General features: G+C 41.7%; 2 protein-coding genes and 1 long non-coding RNA gene across 4 annotated transcripts; 1 reads left to right on the top strand and 2 right to left on the bottom strand.

Annotated features, from left to right (window-relative positions):
* The first annotated feature begins 616 nt into the window (after window positions 1-616).
* Window positions 617-4,732, top strand: gltpd2 (glycolipid transfer protein domain containing 2). Of its 2 annotated transcripts, none has more exons than XM_034607633.1 (4): window positions 617-1,195; window positions 2,888-2,937; window positions 3,147-3,325; window positions 3,639-4,732. In XM_034607633.1, the coding sequence occupies exons 1-4, from the start codon at window positions 1,126-1,128 to the stop codon at window positions 4,255-4,257; spliced, it is 918 nt and encodes a 305-aa protein (XP_034463524.1). In that variant the 5' UTR covers window positions 617-1,125; the 3' UTR covers window positions 4,258-4,732. The 2 variants fall into 2 exon arrangements, with proteins under 2 accessions (XP_034463524.1, XP_034463523.1); XM_034607632.1 differs by having other exon boundaries at window positions 2,888-2,946.
* LOC117774924 lies at window positions 4,614-8,599 on the bottom strand. The gene is made up of 2 exons (XR_004616135.1): window positions 4,790-8,599; window positions 4,614-4,705 (listed from the first exon to the last, which is right to left on the bottom strand). It is a non-coding gene; the product is annotated as an uncharacterized LOC117774924 (long non-coding RNA).
* Window positions 8,600-9,894: 1,295 nt separating this feature from the next.
* On the bottom strand, window positions 9,895-18,749 carry atp1b2b (ATPase Na+/K+ transporting subunit beta 2b). Its single transcript, XM_034607635.1, has 7 exons — window positions 18,218-18,749; window positions 13,355-13,483; window positions 13,154-13,261; window positions 12,777-12,982; window positions 12,467-12,526; window positions 10,779-10,874; window positions 9,895-10,672 (listed from the first exon to the last, which is right to left on the bottom strand). The coding sequence occupies exons 1-7, from the start codon at window positions 18,306-18,308 to the stop codon at window positions 10,508-10,510; spliced, it is 855 nt and encodes a 284-aa protein (XP_034463526.1). The 5' UTR covers window positions 18,309-18,749; the 3' UTR covers window positions 9,895-10,507.
* Between the last annotated feature and the right edge of the window lie 2,947 nt (window positions 18,750-21,696).

Below are 21,696 nucleotides of genomic sequence, written 5' to 3'. Positions count from 1 at the left end.
ACACATCTTGGACCTTAGAACTGAACTTAAATCTGAAAGATATGAATCTGAATATGAAGTTTGAAAAGAAAAAAACACGTGTACGTTTCTTTGTTCTGTTTCCTCCCAATATGATGTGCAGAGCTACAGATGTCTTCATATCTAGCATGAGACTAGGACAAATGGACATCCTTGTATCTTTTGCTGCCTCAGCTCGGATAAGCGCGGTTAGACTTTGTTAATCATTGACGAACATGGATTTGGTATCACAACTAAGCATGTGCACATACATCACTACATTACTCAAGTTTGTCATGACTTTAAGAGAAATGTGAAAAGAGAGGTGAAAAAATACGTTCTGTTTACACGGAGACACATGGGGCACGCCTTCGTTTCATGTCGTACCGTCATGTAAACCCATGTGTTGTCAGGAATGTGTGTCAGCACAGTTGTAAACTGTGGTGGTTGTGCACTTAATGGTGTGTGAATGAGAGAGAGGGAGAGAGAGAGAGAGAGAGAGAGAGAGAGAGAGAGAGAGAGAGACAGAGAGAGAGAGAGAGAGAGAGAGGAGGGAGGAGGAAGGGTGGTGGTGGGTGGAGATGGGAGGGAGCAGATGTTTACTCCAACTGACCAGGAATATAGACACATATAGAGAAGATGAATCTGGAGGAAAGGGGTTACTGGCGGACAAGCTACGTTGGCTCTGCTTTAACAGCCAGGGGCTGCACTTGGATGATCTCTGGACCCTCAGATTGAGCAACACCACATCAAGAGGCAGGCAGCTCCAAAATAATCAGTGCGAAACAAAGGTAGGGTAGCAGGAAGACATGAATCACAGAGAGTCAAAAGAAAAGCAAAGTTGTGGTAGAGCGTGACTAGGGAGAGTAGCAGCTGTAAAAGAGTTAAACATTGATTCAGGGCTCTTTTAGGCACAATGGTGGACAGAGGATTGTGCCTGAGGTTTTGGGGAGGAGTATGAAAGATTTGAAAGGACTTGGGAGGGTGGGGGGTCAGAGGCAAGGGGCCGGTAGAGAGTAATCGTGGTGACAGCCAGTGCAAGGGGACGAGGACTCATGTGAGACACAGAGGAATTAAAAGGTAAAAGACAAGGAGAGGGACTGGCAGACCCAGAAACTGGACTTCAGTATGGGTGTGAAGAGAAAGGCTGCTGCAGCTATCTTAGTCCTGCTGCTGTTCCTCGGCTCCCTGTGGCTGCGTGAGTATTTCTGTGTGGGTATGTTTGTGTGTCCATGTGCATGTTTGTGTGTGGTTTCACTTTTAAACTATACAATCCCTCCCTTGTTTGGAATGCATAAGGCTCCAAATCAGGGAAGTATCACAGGGTGTGATGGCTACAGAGTTATGCATGGTGGTAACACCACTCTTGACTGACTCTTAATGCTCATATATATATATATATATATATATATATATATGTCTTTCTTTATATATATAAGTCTTATTTTTTATATAAAGTCATTCAAGTCATATCAGATCATTTTATTTTACAAATTATCTACTTCTATAGTCAAAGACAGTGTAAAGGTATAAAAATCAATAATCCATAACTTCACCACATTCCTTCTGCCTTATTGTAGGGAAATAAGCGGATGTTCATACTGGGACCATGTAATCTCTCTGGATTAAATTCAAAGCACAGTGAGATTTGAGAGAGCTGAGTCAGACTGCAAAGTGCAAATTTAGCAGAAACAACAACCAGTTCTGGAGAGTAACTCATAGTTGCTCCATTAGGAAACTTAAATTTAGATACGGCTCATAGTACTAGTGCAAAGACTTCACATCTCGGTTGACACTTCTGGCAACATCCACAGTAGGTCACTGTCAGGTCAGAAATACATCTCTGGCAAATTGGACGGGCTGTTTTTAATTTGAGCTGAAGGAGTTTCAGCCACTTCACAGGAAGCTGAGGAGATCAGGAGAGTTTAGAGGAACAGCGACTTATGGACTGGATGCTAAAGTCATCTACGTCGAAAATGATAAATTGTATCAGCATCTTTTGTTTTGTAGTGTACAGTGTGTTTGAATCCTGTGGGCTTTTGGAGGGATGTAGTTAGAGGACTCGATGGGGCCTATGCCAGAACAACTTGTGTGTGCATGTGACGTGTGTAGAGGAACTCAGTGTCAATGAAGACAACAGGTTTTGCTTTGCCACAGGCTGGAATGAGCTAAAAAACAATGGCAACTGAACATCTACAGAATGTTGTTTGCTGCAGTACCAAACGAGTTTCTCTTGTTGGGCAGAACATATAATCCAGCCTGTCACAACCAGTTTTCCCATGTCAACAGGATAAAGATCTATTACGTTAATGAGTGATTGTGAAGAAGAGGATACCCTCATGCAATTTAAAGCAGTAAGATTCTATCAATGTTTCAAACAGCAGTGTGATAATATGTAAAAGTGGGTGGCTTATAATGACGAATCTAAAAGAGAATTAAGCTGTTTATACAGCTTCCCTAAACTTTTTAGAGCCTGTGACTGTGACTTCCCAGTCACAGTCCCACTCCTTGAGTTTCAAGAAAGTGAATAGGGTAGTTACAAATTATATAGCAGGTGTCGAGAAACAGGCCTCCAAATGATTCAAAAGGTTGCTGTAACCCGCTGGATGTGTAGATTGGCAACAGAATCCCTAACAGTTCCACAGTTACTTGTTTCGAAATAAATAGATAATGATAATAAATATAGGTTATGCATATATTGCACCACCCTTTTTTATTTAACATTAAATATTGAATAGTAAATGATTAACATTTCTCACACAGCTCAAACAGGTTGCTCTTAAGTGGCAGCACTCTCATGTTGTACCCTCTGTTTGAGTTGGAAAGTGTCTGCGACCACAAACTAATCTTTTGGTTTTCTCTTGTTCCTTTTTTTAATGTCTGACTGCAGAGGGAGGTTTGGATTACCACTGGGATTCCTGTTTAAAAGGTTATAATCAGGTGAATAAGGTAAAGTCCACAAGCAAATAAATCACTTCAACGCTTTTTACGTTTCCTCCATCAGACTGAATCTGTAAAGTAGCAGACTGACAGTTTGAATAATAGTAACTCACTTTCTGTCTTTCTTTGTCTTATTAATTGCCCCCCCCCCCCCCCCCCCCCCCCCCCCCCCGCGCTCACACACCTCCCCATTCCCCCCCAACCATCAGCTTCACCAGCTGTCCAACAGCAGTGGGGCCGATGGGGCTGAGGGCCTGTCTGTCCTGGACGGGTGCCCCGGTCAGACCTTCCAGGTGTCAATGCTGCTCACCCACCTGTCGGATGCGACGGCCTACACCTCGGACGTGCTGCTGCCGCCCTATCTGTCCAGCTGGGATGAGCTTGTGAAGTAAGATCACCTGATAAAGGAGGAAAACAGCGTGAGGGATGGATTTATTTACAGTCCCAGAAAAAAGCAAATTATTTATGGCTCATTGAATATTCTCACACTGTACATTTTTCTTTTTATTCCATCATCTTTTATAATTCCTCACATTTAAAGGTATTGCATTTTACCTATTATTACGTTACTGATGTCAATTTCTGACTGACCTTCCTGCTGTAAAACTGCAAATTTCCCCGTTGTGGGACCAAAAATGGATTATTTTATCCCATCTAATCCAGACGAAGCTGAATGATTCTGTTGTGTGCTACTCTTGCAGGTTTATGGAAGCTCTGGGCCCGATGGTGGGACTGATATCTAAAGAGATAGAAAGCAAGACCTCCATTATTCGTCAATTGGCCCTTTTGTCGGAGGGGAATCCTGAGGCAGAGCTGGGCCCGGATTTAAACTCAATAAATTCAGTAGACACAGAGGCCGGGACGAAGAACAGTGTTGAGGCCTCAGAGCACGTAGATGCTTACCACTCTGTGCGCTCCATGATCTGGGTGGAGCTGAACCGAGGCGTGGTGGACTTCAATCACCAGACGGACTCTGGATGCCGGACTCTTCTGCGTCTGCATCGGGCCCTGCTGTGGCTGAAGCTCTTCCTGGAGAAGATATCTGAGACGCCAGTGGCCGGCCGCCTCAGGACCCCCTCAGAGCTGTGTCGCGAGGCCTATAAGAGCACGCTCGCCAAACACCACACCTGGTTTGTGCGGAAGGCAGCCGAGCTGGCCTTCATTGCCATGCCGGAGCGGGGTTTCTTCTACAGGCTGGTCTGTGTGCAGGACCAGGAGGAGCTGAGCGCGATGCTGAGAAGAGTGGTTCAGGCCATCGGAGAGGTTTATGACAGGACTCAGAAAGCCCTGGAGGACAATGACATGCTAAACTTGCCATAGAAGATGGGACTATCAGACTGGACATAGAGCCTCTACAGCTGTTTTACCATGTTTTGCACTCATGGTTTCTCGTCTGGCAACTAATTAGGTCTTAAAACGAGGTAACATGATTGGGCTTGATTTATTTTCAGCTAAAGTTTACAAGTGCCATTTATTCTTCCCATCTCACATAGCAACATTGTTGTGTTTGCTAGATTTGGGCCACAATTAAGCCACAGCAATACCGCAATTGGTTTTGTTTGGGCCATATTCACCATTTACCACATGGGCCACTTGTTATGAAGTGGAGCAGGAACTGGACCCAAGCGAAGAATCAGACAACTTTTCAAAGTAAAATGAAGGTTTGCAGATAATTTCACAGTGAAGGATTCAGTTAAAAAAGGTTTTTGATGTGGTCGTCGTACTTGGTGTGGCGTGCTGCGTGGTGTGGCAGGAAAAGGTGGCGTTGCTGTGGGTGAAGCCTTGTGGGTGAAGCCTTGTGGGTGAAGCCTTGTGGGTGAAGCCTTGTGGGTGAAGCCTTGTGGGCTCTCACTGTGTGATCAGCAGGTGACAGGCAAAGAACAAGAAGCCGGTCTTCAGGCAGACTGAATGTGCCGATGACCTAACAGACAGGCAGGCGATGTCCAGCCAGGGAAACTAACCGGCTGGCATGTTGGTACACATGGAGCGTCAGCAGACAGATAAGAAACGTAGGCAGTGACCAGAACGAAACCAATACTGATAGCTACTACCGCTTAGTCAGACTGTATTATCTGATGATGAGTAGATTGTAGACCAGGGTTTTTATACTGCACCGGGTGTTCAGTGGAGGTGAGCTGCAGGTGTGCCAGGAACCTGCAGGGAGAAACACGCCCAGACCTGCCATACCAATCACACACACCCATCCCAAGCATGACACAACAATCAGAATACACACACACACACACACAGGGTTGGGAGGGGCAGCAATCAAACCACTTTAGATTTACATCCAGATTATACTTTGTCTAAAGCATCTCATGTTTGCCAAGAAAGGCACATATTTGTTTTGTGATACTCAGGCCATGTTTGCTTCTTATCAAGTTGGCCACTTTAGGCTCACATTCCTTTTGTCCGGGCCACAAGGAGACCAGAAGTGCCGGGTCATTGCCTGGAATGGCCCACATCCGTGTGCCTTCTGCAAACCAAAGTGCGGTCTCAACAATCAAGTAAATCAGCAAACAAAGCGAGTTCACGTTGAGCCATGACATTCCTCATCAAACATCCCTTGACCTCTCCTCACCTCAGAGGGAGTTTGAAGGCAGCGGATAATGTTTTTAGGCCTGCTACACACCGAATGTGAATTATTGAATAAGCTGCTGTACACGGCAACATGAACACAATCACCTCTGCTGTAACACATGTCACTGAGGAGCTGATTTTGTCATGGACTGTACGGTTTATGTTTTTGTGCCGACCCCCACCCGTATGTGATTGGTAATTCTATTTTTGTACATTTCAAATGTTATTGAAAATGACTGCTGTTTTAATTGGGGTTAAATCTTGGAGAGTTAGTTTGCTACCTCAAAGTGAGCCAGGTTTAAACGCCTTGTAGACGTATCTGGGACCAATCCAGCCAGATCAAGAGGTGTTACATGAAGAATCAAATCCAATTTAGAGTACGCAGAAGTTTTTGTATGGTGTTCAGAATAATTAAATATCTATAAAATGAATAAGACAGAATGCAGGTGCCTGTTTTATGACATAGTCCGGTAATATGATAACTTTGACATTTAAATGCCACTAAGCTGTTGTGTAACGCTGTCCGGCAGAGGTACCAGGGCTCTGCTAGTCTTGACTTTCCTTACAACAGGGTGGACATCATCTATGTGACACACACTCTACCTGCACATGTATTCTCTAAATGGTGCAATGGCACACAAAATTGTTTTTAAAAGGCTTTCCCCCTTATAAAGTCCTTTTTTAGGAATATCTTACATATCAAATGTTGAATATTAGAAATCTCCTGATTTGGAGCAAATGAAGAGAATGCAGATTATACATGATCATAAATTATTGAACGTCTGAGGGACGTGGTAGTAGTATGTGCAAATATCAGTCGCTGGCACTGCTCTTGATCAATGAACTATTTTAACCCCATAAATACCTCTAATGCTACATAATCCCGGCTCTCTCCCTTTTCCTGGACTGCGCTCTCTCTTTCTGAGGAGAAGAAAGGAGCGATAAGGATAGAGCCGGAGGGCACAGAGTGAGCAGGAGACAGGAGGCGGTTGAAGGTCAGTGAGCAGCAATACTCGGCCTTAATCTTGTCAAGCAGTTCGGGGGCTAGACTATTTGTAAAGCAGCTCCCAAAGGGACAAACTTTCCAACCTGAGCCAGGATTCACACATTTCTGAGCTCGGACCGATTAATATGTTTGACATTGAACAAATAGCAACAAGAATAAGACCAAGCCTGTAATCTGTGACCTTTGTCCCATGATGTGTGTTGGAAGATGACGTGTTGCTGGTATTTCCAGTATGTCTCCACTACTGCTTGATAAAATAAACATGACAATCATGTCACACAGATAGAGAGAACTCGACCCTTTTGTCTTTCACCACTTCTGTCTGCACAGGTCAACACTGGTGGCCCCTGGCGTTGTAGGCTGCGAGGATTACGGTGAATGAGATTACATTAGATTCCATCTGACGTAACCTTTGACACAGACTGACTGGCTTCTTTTTCTGTCCCCCTGCCTACGGCGTCCGCTACACGTGACAACGTTTTGATTTACAATATAAAGATGAGAGACATAGAGGCAAAGATTAATTTTTGAGTTCCCTTAAATGACATTTATTTATTTCTCTATCTTGGTTTGCAGTAAACATGAGCAAAAATATACATACAATAAGAGCAAAAAATAAAGAATCCAGAATAGAATTATCATCCTTTTTCGGGCGAGAGTATTCCTTTCTTGAACACCACAGTCTTAGGCAATGATATGTAAGATGAGGTGATTAGAGAGGGGGGGTTAATGGGGTTTTGTGATATAATTTCTTAATTAAAACATGAATTTCTCTCTCTGATATTTTCTTTGGGCCCTTTTGTGTTTTCTTTCCGATGATTTTCAACACCTGAAATTTCTCTGAAAGCGCTGCACATTATTCACCACCTCCCTGATTAACCTTGAACAAATCTGTCTTCACTCTGATACAGCAGACCTCAGAGAGCTTTCACTGCACACTCACTTTAACAAAGTAGAGAGGACTCAAACAGTGAATTCTCTACATAAATCAAAAACTTTTCCAACCGAGCTGTTAACATTTTGCCATTTGTTGAATTAAATGATGAAAACCTACCAGGTATAGCTCCATGACATGATACAATCCAAACTAATACATTCTCTCCTCTTTACAACAAAATAGCAGTAAAAATACTCTTTTATAAACAAAACAATAGTTTTTTTTATATTCTTCCATCATGGTGATAGACACAAAACTGACAATAATGCCAGAATGCGACATATATGTTTTTTCCTCTTTCCTCTTTGCCCTTGATGATACATGTTGCACTGATTTAGTTTCAGCCTTTCCAATAAATACATCATACAGCCACACAAGAAATAAATATATTGCTTTTTGAGGACATCTCCAAATTATCACAGAAAAAACAGGAAATAACATTCTGTAACACTGGGGAACAACACTGTCTGTCCACCAGGAGGCACTGTTATCTTGTCATGTAACGTGTTCCTTTTGTGCATAATATTATTATAATCATTATTAGTAGTAGATGTAGTGTTACTATTATTATTAATATGATTATGATTTATTATTATTAGATAAAAGTTAATTGCACAGGGTCTCCACCTGGATCCTCCAGTCTCTCTGCATGAGATCCTCACTGAGATCTGCTGCTGAGGATGTGTCAGTGCATCCGAGCAAATCAAATTCAATCTGTCATGAAAGTCTTTGGTTGAAGAACAAATCTTCACGTGCACATAAGTAAAAATGAGCATGTCCAATAGGGTGATGGAGCAAAACATGTAACCTGCTTTTTTTTGTAATTTAAAGGGGCATGATTTCAGAAATTAAGTGGGAAATGAACCTTGCTCTCTCCATCTTGAAAGATCCTGACAGTGAAGGAGAAGGAGGAGGGGGAGGGACAAAGTAGGGTAAAGAAGTTCAGCGTGCCTGCTCTGGATTAGCTGGCCAGATTAAGAGATTACAGTGAAATTAAGTAAGTGTTTCAGGAATGCTGAGGAGGGGAGACACATGAAGTGAAGCCACAAAAAAAAAGAGACCCTCAGACGACTAAAAACTCCTCAGTTGTAGATCTTTTTCGTTCTTTCATTCTTTCGTTCTTTCGTTCTTTCGTTCTTTCGTTCTTTCGTTCTTTCGTTCTTTCGTTCTTTCTTTCGTTCTTTCGTTCTTTCTTTCTTCTACTGTGAGTGAACAGATGCTTGTGATCCATGATCACAGTCACACTGGTGTAATTTTGTTACTGTGCACGTGAATGTTTAAAGGTGTGACTCCACAGATTTCTATTGCCAATATTTGAATACACCTTAAGAAAACAGCATCGGACTTAATTCATGTATTTTAAAGAGGTTGGTTATCTTCTTATCGTAATGGCTCTGCCTTAAGCCTGATTCATGGTTTCAATATTGGAAAATACAACAACAACAAAATCTTAGTGGAATAAAAATAATTATTTTCCAGGCCTAAAGAACAAAACTCTGATCCACTAACAAGTCACATAATCAAGACTCTAGTAGTCACTTTTAAAGGGAGATGTAAACTATGCATTTTGATATCCTGGATGAATATTTTCAAGGATGAAAATGGGACATGAATAAAACAAAGGGAACAAACACTTCCAGTGCAAATCAATACAAAAATATCACAACGGCATCTATTTCTGATACTTGAATAGTATGAAATAGATGCAAAGCACACAGATGAAACTCTAAATATTCATGTTTAAATACAAAAATGAGACACAAGAAATGGATCCTGATTTACCTTAATGAAGAAATTGTGACAGTGCCAGGGAGCGTAACGTTACATTTGCAGCAGGAGGAAGATTGAAGCTGTTTTCACGTGTTGATGATGAGACCGTTTAAAGGAGTGATAACTGTAGTCTGGGAGCGTCGGAGCTAAAGTTTTGTTTAACCACTAACTCACTGGAAGTTTCGGGTCACGTTGATGACGACGTGACTGACGTGCCGCTTCCCATCGTTAGGTATAAGTACTATCGATACGACCTTCACCAGCAACCTAAATACCAACATGTGTTCTGTAAACTGCTCTCAAGCCAAACAACCAGTGTGAATATGAAATGATCCAAAAAAGGAATCATCACTTGATAGATGTCCTGTCATCTTAGGAACGGACTCAAGCATTCCTAATGTTTGCCACTTAATGAATATTGCACATTGCATGCAATTTCCCGACCTACTGTGTGAGATGAGAATTGTAAATGGAGCACACACACGCACACGCGCACACGCGCACACACAAACACACACACACACACACTCTGACCTCTACTGTAACTCCCGTTTCTTTTCTTTTTTCTTTTAAGATTCCACACTTGCCGTGCGCGAGGTTTAGAAGATCACAGTGCGGTCCCTCCTGGTGGTCAGTGGTTCGACATAACCTTATTTCACACTTAGCAGAGAGGTGGGACATGGGGGCCTCCTGCCCTCAAAGCACACTGAAGACGTATACACACATGCAAATGGCTTCATCTCTGCATCCACCCCGTCGAGATATACACAAGTCTGTTGGAATATTCTTTGAAGTGCAACAAAATCAATGTACTGATATAAGGTCGTGATACCGTATAAATACTGTAGATATACACATTTTGTATTGTAAGTTGTGTATATTCATATATAGAGAGATACTCTATAAGGAGGCAACCGGAGGGGAGCAGCAATAACATGGTAATGTTGCTGATCCTCGCAAACTTTGAAAACACACGTTCACATCCTTTATATCCCCTAGTTTGTCATGCAGTATAAATAGACGTCACCTCAAACTAATGTACAGGAAAGAATTTTGTCCCAAAGCTCACGGACAGAAATAATGACAGGATTTCCACCCTTTAGTTTTTTTAACTTCTCATCTCACCTCATAATGTGACTGGACTATTTCCCAAAAACATTCAGGGGTTGTAAACATATTCTACGAAGGGTGTGAATACTGTGATTTGTTTCTGTGCATTTGCAATGTTGCAGAGAATGAAGAAAGTAGTTTTCAGGAGAGGGGAGGAAAAGGTCAACCTAGACAGTGTTGATCCTCAGCTTGAAGGACACTCTCCCGGCAAACTTGTCTCTTTCGCTTCCGGGGGGAATGTTGTTGGCGTTGATCTTGCACTCGATGTTGACGTCTTCATTGACAGTAATGTTAAGGAACTTGACGGCAACCAAAGGCTGAGAGTAGTTCACCTGCAAAACACACATCCAATCACACCTCTAAACGCAGGAACTCATCTTTAAAATGCAATGTGTACAAGTTGACACACTGTAAACTATCTATACCGTTTAGTCTTACCTGAGCTTTCTTGCCATAGTAAGGGTAGTACATAAGGTTGAAAGTGCCATTTGGAGGGAAGTACATCAACTCTCCAATCTTCTCACTGTCTTCTCTCTGAGGGGGTGAAACAGTCTGGTCAGTTACAGGCTAAAAAAAAACACTTCATATTTATTAAAGTTCCTACATGTGGGGGAAGAGAAAAGAGAAAAGACCTTTTTAAGGTGAGAAACAACAGGAAACTCAAAGATATTACCATGAACCTTTCCCGGATGGTTAAAAAGAATGCAAATTATACATAATATAACTAAACATGCATATATTTGCATTCATTTCCAAAATATATTGTTGACATATTAGAGTCGAGGGTTTTTACAGAGGGGCCAGCTCCTATTTTACTACATGAATCAGAAACAGCATAAATAAATAATTTTCATAATGTGTTTAGGAATGAAAAAACATTTTACATTAAAAGTACAAATAAATACATAAAGAAAAATACTGAAGTAAAAGTAAAACTACCATATTTGCTTTTCTACTCGGGCAAATGTAAACGCTCGCTTTTAAATATTCTTTAAGAACTATAATTACAACTTCTTGCTGGAGTGCAACAGTCTACTTAATCATTAATTGTGTGACTGGGTATTTTGTTTAATACAAGAACAGCCCAGACGGAGAAAGACATATTCTGATATTAAGTGAAAAGTACCTGAAAATACATTTACTTTTACTAGTTTGGTGTCTTAAATGCTAGTGAAGTGGAGATTGCTGGCTCAGTATGAGACCAAACAGCAGGGAGTAAATGACCTTTAAAGGTTCAGTGTGTAAGATTGAGGTGAAAGGGATCTATTGGCTGAACTGAATATATAATAATCCTAGTGATGTTTACAGCAGTGTGTTTCATCTAAATTGTACCGATTGTTGCTTTCTTTACCCTAGAATGGGCCCTTTATATTTAAATACATTATATTTACATGAGGAGCGGGTCCTCTCTTTGGAGGCCGCCATGTGTTTTTTTGTTTTTTTTACAGTAGTCCAACTGACAACTGAAGGGTTATCAAAGGTTCTCTTTCATGTTTGGAAGGGGAGGGTGAGGTGAGGGGTATTCCGCTGCAACACGCAAATTCACCACTAGATGTCACTACATTTTACACACTGAACCTTTAAAGAAATAAATTGTAATTGAAATCTACGGATACAAAAATAAAACGTACAGTAAAATAAACATCTAAATGTGTATTTTGGGTGTTTTCTTTAAACGGGTCTGAAAGTTATGGAAGAAAAATAGCCCAAAATCATTAAATTGCCTGTAGTGTCTCACCTTCAGAACACATACAACTGCTACACTACTGCTATACATGTCTATTTATGATCGAAACTCTGCAAGACACATTTTCTGTCCTGTTCTTACCCATTGATCTTTGCCAACTCTGTATCTCTGAGAGCCAACAAATTAAAAGAACATGATGGAGAAGCAAAGGAAAAAGGAAAAAGAGAAGAGCAGCGACAAACACATGTGGTGTAAATGACAAAATGGCATGCAACACAGATACGATGGCTGAAACAATAGAAATACAAACATCACAGGAAAGTGGTGATGAGCAATAGGTGACATATTGTGGATGAGAGTGAAGCACAATAGCTATGAATGGGCTTGAGTCCAATTTGTTACGTGAAGCCTTTCATTGTGGAAGACAAAAAGGGATTACCTTCGCACCACAGGTGACAAACGGAGCCTGTCCATTCTTCCCTGGCTTCATCCCAATCACCTGAAACACAACACAGTCCCATCTCACTCTATCTCACTCTTTACACACAGAGGAGAGGAAAATGAAAAAAACCTGCTACTTGATATGAGATATTGAAAGCAACAATAAATGTGATATCTAGTGAGACCTTTTTTTCTTTTACTTTAACTGGGATTATCTTTTTCCTCTTTCCCAACCAGTCTCATTATCGCAATCACCCCAGGTCTCCTAGCAACACCATCCATTTCCCTCGCCTCGCTCTCTTTCATACCCGATTCAGCTTGATGATGATGCATGGCTTGCCCGACTGGTATCCATAGTAACGGTCCTGAATTCCAGAGCAGTCCTCCAGGATAGTGCGGTTGAACTGGCAGGAGCGCTTTGGGTTGTTCTTCACACTGCCGCTGTCCTCCTGCTCGAAGTACTGGTCCGGGGTGCACTCGTCGTTTTTCTGGGCCTGGTCAGAGCTGTTGTAGGCTGCAGGAAGGGGAAGAGGAAAGCAGGGGTTGGGGCTATTTTGTTTGTAAGAGCTTATGACTCAAAGGAATGAATTCTTATTCTGTGTAAACTCTTCACTCTACGGGTTTGGATAATCCACAGCAGTAAGCTTTTTGAGTCACTGCGAGTGAAGCCAAGAGGCAGACTTACGTGCCAGGAACTTGTCCAGGGTCTGAGTGTACATGTCCCAGCTCTCAGTGTTCTGGATGTTGTAGGTGATCTCAAAGGTCTCACCTGCTTTGGGTCTAATCACCATGCCTGTGAGTGACAGAGAGACAGCAGTGAGTTCATGACACAGCAACACGAGATTGTGACCTGTGTTGGTGCGGTTTGCATCATTAGTCGCCGCACCTGGTGTGGAGAGCCTGTCCTGCCAGGTGGGTTTGTGGTCGTCCAGGGTCTGCAGCATGACGTACATGGTGAGCGCAAACAAGCCGGCCAGGAAAATGTAGAAAACTACATAGAAGAGAAGAATCAGACCTGGAGACAAAGAGAGAAGAGAGCTGCATCAACTGCCTGTCACACCAGTGAAAAAAACATTATTTATAGTAATAGATTTAATTATTGAGTTGAATAGCATTTATTCTGTCAGTATATTGTATATAATTCAGTTTACTTAGAAAGGTGAATCCTGCAAGGGCATTAAATCAAGAAGAAATTAACTTTTTCTTTTCACACTGTACAGATAACCCGAACTCTAGTTATACACAGTAAAGCTCAGTTTTGAAGAATTTAACTGCATCTAAAAGCATGATAAAAGTCATTTCTTTTATACTGATATGTAAACGGCTCAGTGTGTAGGATATAGTGGTATCTAGTGGTGAGGTTGCAGATTGCATCCAACTCAACACCCTCGCCTTCAGAGCATGTAGGAGAAGCAATAGTAATGTAAAAAAGCAAAAAGGCCTCCTCTCGAGCCAGTGTTTGGTTTGTACCTTCTGAACTACTGTAGAAACTTAGTGGTGATTCTAACAATTCTTAGTTTCAGGTTATTATATAAATGATATGTTGCATTGTAAGGATAAAATGCTAATGCATTGAAAAAAATGAATCATAAAGGATTCTATTCAATTAAAAGAACAGGCAAGCATCACACGAACAAACAACAACTACACACATTTTCAAGTATTGCTAAGGAAACACTGCAAACAAGTCCCCTTCCTCTATGATCAAATTAAATCACAAAATATAGATCTAGAGAAAATCCCATGAGTTATATGTACTGAACTGAATAGGAGGTTCTCAGCTCTACACCATAATGGACTAATACTTGTGTTTACACGTTGCTACATTCAGACCCAGGCTTTACTGTTTTATTTTGCTTTATGAATGTAAAAGATCTTTCTAATCTAAATATATCTTCTTTAATTTGTAATGATGCTGCAGTGAGACGACTGTTTCTCGCAGTACACTTGTTGATCTGCGTTTGGCTGCGATGGCTCTGCAGTATAATGGACAGGTTTTTATTTATGCATGAAGGCTACATTAGACTAGTATCTGCAGCCCCCAGTGGGAGTAGGCCATTTCGTAATTACCGTAATGCGCAAGCACATTTTTAAGCATTTGTAAGCTTGTATCGGAATTAATATTATGGAATTAATTCTGATTAAATGTTGCTGAGGCTGTGTTCAGTCACTTTCTCAGCAAACATGTCCGCAGGAGGCCAGTTAATCCTATTTATTAAACTAAAGGCGCTTTATTCTGCAACATCTGCTTTTCTCAAACATGAACAACTGTCACATAGATACTTAAAATATCATCAACTACACAACAACATGATGTTATTTTTTATCAATGGTGAAAACATTAACTGTATGTTCATACTTGATTTATACTATAAGACAGAATTCCCCCCAGCCTGGCACACTGGGAATAAAAACCAGTGGTTGAATTACTGGTGTCTGACCAGTTTCACTATGGAGCTGTCCTGTCCTCAGAGAAGGAGAAACGATGACAAAGGGCGATACAGGAGAAGGGCAGACAAGGACTCCCTGGAGACTGAGGGTCAGGAGATTACAGGCCAACATGGACTAAGCCTATTTATTATGAAAAGCAAATGAAGAGCATACAGATCATGTTATATTAGACAGAAAATAGGGCTGCAACTATGTATTGCTTTTATTATCAATACATTTGTCAATTTAATTTTCTTTCTCATTAATATATGACTCCTACACTCAAAGGTTCCCAGAGCTCAACATTTGCTCATCACTTTATCCTGCTTGCACAAAGACAATAAAGTTCTTGGATCTTGAATATTGGAAAGTTTTAATTGAAAATGCGAATAACACATTGAAATCAAAATTGCTCCTTATTATTTTTTCCAGATGATAGATCAATTAGCTATGTCTGTATTTCAATACCTATTACCTCTCTGTCACTACTGTGCTTTATCTATTTTATTGTAGGTTAGATGACACCTCTCTGTAGAGAGTCAATCAAACCAATGAGTGATGTGACCCATCTCCTACATGGCATCATTAACTTCTCTTGAAGCAGATGTTTGGTCCCATCTCAACCATCCCTGTCTCCATCGAAAGCAGCAGAACATAAATATCATTTTCGATGACACATCCCCCATTTTAGACAGCGACACCTGAGGCAGGCGTTGGGTAGCAGCTGAGTGCCCTGACCCCGTGTCTCTGCTGGATGCCCCCCAGCGGGGAGCTCGCTCACTCTATCAGCAGCCTCAGTGCTGCCTCTGCCTCCCCACACAGCCAGGCTTTAGAGAAATCCATAACAAAATGTCAAGGGGAAGCTGGTCCACAGGGGACAATTAGAGAGGGAGGTGTTGTTTTCATCCAGTTCTTCCTAGAATTATTTGAATCGGACGCGAAAATAAGAAATGTCTAAGTAGTGTCCCATATGTAGTCATTAAATATATACGAGGTTAGGCTCCAGGCCTTTGGACCAAAGCCGGAGGCACTGCAGTGAGAGAAGCATCCGGGGTAAGATATGACAAAGTAAAGTGTTTTAGTGCCACTCAGAAGAGGATGTTGTGCAACCCACAAATATGACACCACCCAGAGGAGACTGGATGTGCACGCGTGCATGCAGGGTCAAGTGTGCAGGCCGGGTGGCTTCCCCCCCTGGCAAAGCTGGTGTTAGGTTTACAGTCTGAGCTCCCCGTCCACGGTGGTGATGGACAGCGCAGCATCTGTCTTTCAACCTGGTTTTGTTGCTGCAGACAACAGTTGAAAGCGCAGAACAAAAGCACAGGTGGGATGGATCAGCAACCGTTTTTTTTCTTCTTCAGTGATAATGGCGGGAGGTGTCTCTTGTCTTTCAGAATTAATTAGGAGGACATGCTGTTAGATGGCTTCGTAATTTGGTGATGACCGCACCTCTGAAATAGAAAGGTGACAAGGTCTGAAGAGAGGATAGATAGAGCTTTGAGCTGTGGATCTCGAACTTTCAAACAAATAATTGTATCGTGTATAATAGTGTGCAATCTCAAGAAAGAACAGTGTCATGATTAAGGTCCCCTAAGGCGCCTTTGGTTGTTTTTTGGAAGTGGGAGGTGCAGAACACTTAATTAGTCCTATTTTTAAATAGAATTAGTTGTTTTACCATGTTCTCCTGGTGTCAGCTTGTGGCAATGGCACATCCTAATAGCTAGACTGCTCTACTTTATCAAGGCTATTTCCATATCATTAGTTCTTTACACAATGCGGGACACCAAAGGAAGTGTTCCGCATTTCATCCTCAAAGAAGCTTTTGATCTATCACTCTGTAGTGAATATGAATACATGCAAACAAGACATTTGTCTGTTAAATAGACTGGAATCCACTTTTGTTTGCCCTTTTCTCTGTGCTTCTAAGTGGGGGTAGAAAATGGATGAAAAGGCTGTAGATAAGTGGAACTAGAGGTACAGCTAGTATAGTGTGTATGCATCGTCAGGGGAATGAAGAATGAAGAAGAAGAGGTGAAATGCCAAGTTTAGCAGACCCACATGTATGGGGCGACTACAGAAATAGCCTAATTAACCAGCCTTAGAGAGCACAGCTTAAAGGTGCCACCAGACCTTGAAGCACCTGGGACACACTGAGCTGGATTAAGTTGTACATTGGGAGGATTCCAGCAAAGGAAGCTACAGTCAATGATTCCCAACTCGGCACTAAAATTCCAGAACACAACTGCGACAGAAACCAGTCTCAGCATCATTCCGACCATGCACAAACACAAAAACTAAAAAATGTGCAATTAAGATTATGTCCCAGGCGAAAAGATAAAAAATAATCTAAATACTTGAGAGTGCTTTCGTTTGCTCAAACGCCCTGAATTGATAGCTTCCCCATGCGCCAGCCAATGAAGTCATTAGATTAGGATTAAATCCTTCGCTGAGTTACACACACTGGGAGGGGCCGGACTGGAGGTGATACAAATAGCATTTGGCCCTCGGCTTTACCCAGATTAAAACGCTCCAATGTCATTAGAAGAGGGCCATATGTGCCCTATCATTTCATGAATCTTTGAAAATGGTTGCAGGCTGCTTGTGTATGGGGCAGAAAAGGGGGCAGATCATGGCAATAGCAATGGAAACTGGGATTGGATCTCCCTGCAGAATCTCTGGGAGGGGGGGCAAACAGCCTGAAAATGAATGACATCACGTTGAAGGCTCATTAGACGAAGCTACAGGCAAAAGCAAACCAATTTCTGCTTTACTTGACTGAGAAGCCACCCTGGGAATTAAAAAAAAAGGAAAGAAAAGTCCGCTCTGCAGCAGAATCCACATTAACGCTTGCGACAGCACTCTGCACACGGAGAGGAGCTGATCGACTGCACTTTGCAACAAGAGAGGAACCTGTTCTCGGCAGTGCTGCAGTCAGCTGGCAAATAATAATGTGAAACAGTAGCATGTTCCTCCTCCACCCTCACGATGGGCGCATTGCGCAGGGGAAAGCGGCGGCATAAATTAATAAATAAAGACAGAAAGAAACAGGGCAGGAGATGATTTTCTTTTCTCCACCGGCTTCCACAGGAGCGGTGCCGCATTTCAGATGTCAGCACCAGGCAGGCGCGGACAGCGACACGGGCGTCTCAAGAGAATATATCCACCTGAGCGCTGCTGAGGATAATACACTTTCATTATAGGTGACATGCAGTTATTTCTAATGGAGCCCCCCTGCTGGGGCTGAGGATGACTCTGACACAAACCTGTTACAGAGACCATGTTTTGGTTTTTTTTGCTGCATTGCTGTGTCTTCACTCACCCCAGCTGCTCGCCGTCCTGCCCAGAAACTCCCTGGTCCTGGGGTTCCATATATACTCCTTCCACCCGCTCTTTTCTCCGTCCTTTGCCATTTTGTCATAAAAAGTGGGGAGCTCCGCAGTCCTGATCTGATGCACACTCTTCCACGCACTCTCTCACACCCACACTCAAAAGAGAAGCGCCGGCTCGAATAGAGCGAGCGAGAGAGAGAGAGAGAGAGAGAGAGAGAGAGAGAGAGAGAGAGAGAGAGAGAGAGAGAGAGAGATAGCTACTATACCTCCTCGGAGAACAGAGGTAAATTAAAAGCGTCTGCTCATGGAATTAAACTTGCACATAGATAAAAAAAATCCCAGAGCAGCACACAGTAGCAGTGCAGCCTCTCTACTAAGAGCACAGATGGATAAAGGTGGCGGTCCCTACACTCAGCTCAGACCTGCTCTCTGCCCTCCCCCCAGCTCTTGTCTGCATGCCGCAGAGTTTTGATGAGTGGTGCAGAAATCCAGTGATACTGCGGTAAAGCACCCCCCTCCCTCCTCTCAACCTCATCCTCTACAACCCCCCCCCTCGACCATCAGAGCTGACCAATCGCCTGCACCGCATCCCTCCCTCTTCGCATCCAAGAGGCAAATCGCGTGCTGGCTGAAGGCGTCATGTCATTGGCTCCGAGGCCACGTTGCGTCACAGCGGTCTGATGTTCCTCCATAATGTGGCTGTCAGTCCCCCCCCCCCCCCCCCCCCCCCCTCACTGTACTCAATTATCTGTCCTGGAATCAGAATAAGCGCAGGGGCGTTGTTAGTTATCTCATTTTTCCCTAATTGAAATCAAGGATTAAGTGTGCCATCATGCATGCGTCAGACTGAAGCCTGACAGTTTGTTTGACATAATAAAGGAGAATTAGACTCTTTAGAAAATAAATAAAAATAGAAAACAATTATTTAAGCTGATGTGATTATTTTTAATCTCATATTTGGAAAAACTGCGACACTTTCTTCGTCGTCTTTCCCAAATAACAATTTTGCAGTGGCAACATATTCAAAGCTACTGAGCTAAAAGGTACAACTAGTTGTATTTTACTTTCAGTTATGATCAGTTATGTGGTGCTAAGCTTTTCATGTAGTAATAACTCTATAATGTAACTGTTTCAAATTCAAACATATATATTGAGCCTGCGTCTAATGCTCTGCCTCTATATATAACTATTTTGTATGCTACAGGCTCCTGAAGGAGTGACTGTGCAAAGCCACACCAGCAGCAAAAGTGGGTGAAAGTAGCGCCCTCACTTGGAAACTGGGTGGAGTTGCAGCACCAGCTGCAGAAGTGCAGTGGGAACATCATGTCCACACTCACACCCTCTCCACTGTGAAGCAACACGAGGCACAAACATATGCACAAAATCCTGTTTGTTGTGTAAAGTTCATTATATAAAATTTATTTTAATGACAATATCAATGCAAATATAGCACTACAGTGATTTCCAAGGTACACCGTATCTCACCATATCAATATAGTATGGCACTCATATAATGGCCACCGTTTAGTAGACACACAAAATCAACGGCTTCTGTAAACTATCTTGGGAGATGATACCTCGGGTTTCCACATCTGTCAGTGAAAAGGAATCATGGTAAGATGATCACTTGGTATCTGAAATTAAACTGGGCACAATAATGAGCATCATTTGGAAACTTTTCAGTATAAGGAATCTCTGCATGCATTGCACTTGCCCATTTCCATCAACCTGGCCTGTGTTTGTTTGAAAATGGACTCAGCCTGAAAACCCTCGACTGTCAAACACAAGCAGGTGGAACTAAAACAAAAGGCCAAGCAGTGACTCTCAAACATTTAGATAGGTCGTCTTTTCACGGGGTGTACTGTACTGTACAGTTTGGTGCCATAACTATCATCAAACAACAACAACCAAGAGACATTCAGGTGCCTTAATACTATTACAGAAGGGCTCACTCTTCAAGATACAAATTCCAATTCATGTGGCTTTCAGAAGTAAAACAAATATGTAACAATATGCACTGTAGTAATAAATGTTTCTCGTGGTAACACCATGTCGTTGAACGAACAACACCAGTAGTTCAAGATAGCAGCAAAGTATTTTTAAAAAAAAAAGAAAAAGAAATCTGTACATAAATAAAAGTGAATGTAGAAAAAAAGACATAGATAAAACAATAACACATCTTAAAGGGAATCTTGCATAAATTTAAATAAACAACTGTGGGACTGTACCTTTCTTTTAGAGGGCTTACTGTTTATTAGTTGAACTATATATAATGCATGGAGTGGCTGCAGCAGATAAAGTACTTAATTCTTTTTAGAAAAAACGAGTGGACAAAGTTATGTTTATACAGTATATGCTACATTATATGTACTGATTACAAGTATGAAAATGGAAATAACTGCTACATTTTCAATCCAGTTGTACATATCTATTTACAATACATTAGGGTTTAATTCCTCCTAAGCGTATACCATGTTTTTGTGCAGATTGTTCCAGCATTCTGTTTGAGGTGATCACTACTCACAGTCTTATCAGTTGCACCATGTTGTACAGTCTGTGTTGATGGGTGTCAGTGCTTGTTGTTCTGTGTGGAGGAACAATCACTAATGTGCAACTGTGGGTATAAGCATGAGTGGTGATGATTTTTGTACCATTGATCTCTACCTACTGTATGTTTGACTGGACCGCACGTGATGTGCCATCTGTCACACCACTGTTTTTCACAATGATACCCCAAGCAACATGTTTTTGTACAACCACATGATTTTATCATAGTGAAGAATGCTGTATGTAAAAGTCTGACATGATCATCTCTACACATATATATATATTATCTTTTTTTTTTACAATACTGTATGTCTATTGTGACATGCAGAGAATGACACAGTAAATATGACTTATTCAAGTCTTAGATATGTATGTTAGGCTAGTTGACACAAGTTTTAATCATGGTGCTCCAGCACTGGGAGCATATTGCTATAAAATTGCAGAAACGTTGAGAAAGTAAATAGATACATTACAAATATGCAAACAGATACAGTAGGTAGCTTTTACTCCTCGGTGATGATTATTTGCATCCACAATGACAATCTATTAAGACATCTCATATGCATTCACGATTTCAAGAAACACTTCGATAACTTGTCAACGAGTCTGGCCTTTTCTCATCCACAGAGCAGTGTGTTTGGACGACTGTGTGCTGGAGGAAAATACATGATTCTCATGTCTCAAGTAGTCAGGAGGAAATTTGGCAACACCAATCTCAGAGTAGATCCCACCCGTTATTGTTTAGTTGGTGTCTTCACTTTGTAGCAATAGCACTGGTGTTTTGTGGCAAAAATCGTTGGCAATTAGAACAACTGAGTACATACAGTAGTAGAGAGCAAGTACAAATCAACTGGGTAAGAAATTAATTAATCTGATTGTAAGACCTGTTTTTCTTCACCTCTTTTATCAGCCTTTTTTTGTC

This window comes from Hippoglossus hippoglossus, chromosome 14 (assembly GCF_009819705.1).
Source record: "Hippoglossus hippoglossus isolate fHipHip1 chromosome 14, fHipHip1.pri, whole genome shotgun sequence".
Lineage (NCBI taxonomy): Eukaryota > Metazoa > Chordata > Actinopteri > Pleuronectiformes > Pleuronectidae > Hippoglossus > Hippoglossus hippoglossus.
Note: the sequence above shows the minus strand (reverse complement) of the source record. Positions and strands in the feature narration are given on the sequence as shown.

Coding starts and splice junctions, on each gene's coding strand:
- atp1b2b (XM_034607635.1), bottom strand. CDS start 18,308: ATGGCAAAGGACGGAGAAAAGAGCGGGTGGAAGGAGTATATATGGAAC. Junction 13,484..18,217: donor CAGGACGGCGAGCAGCTGGG/GTGAGTGAAGAC, acceptor CTTTGTCTCCAG/GTCTGATTCTTCTCTTCTAT. Junction 12,983..13,153: donor CCTGGACAAGTTCCTGGCAC/GTAAGTCTGCCT, acceptor CCCTTCCTGCAG/CCTACAACAGCTCTGACCAG.
- gltpd2 (XM_034607632.1), top strand. CDS start 1,126: ATGGGTGTGAAGAGAAAGGCTGCTGCAGCTATCTTAGTCCTGCTGCTG. Junction 1,196..2,887: donor CCTCGGCTCCCTGTGGCTGC/GTGAGTATTTCT, acceptor GTCTGACTGCAG/AGGGAGGTTTGGATTACCAC. Junction 2,947..3,146: donor GTTATAATCAGGTGAATAAG/GTAAAGTCCACA, acceptor CCCAACCATCAG/CTTCACCAGCTGTCCAACAG.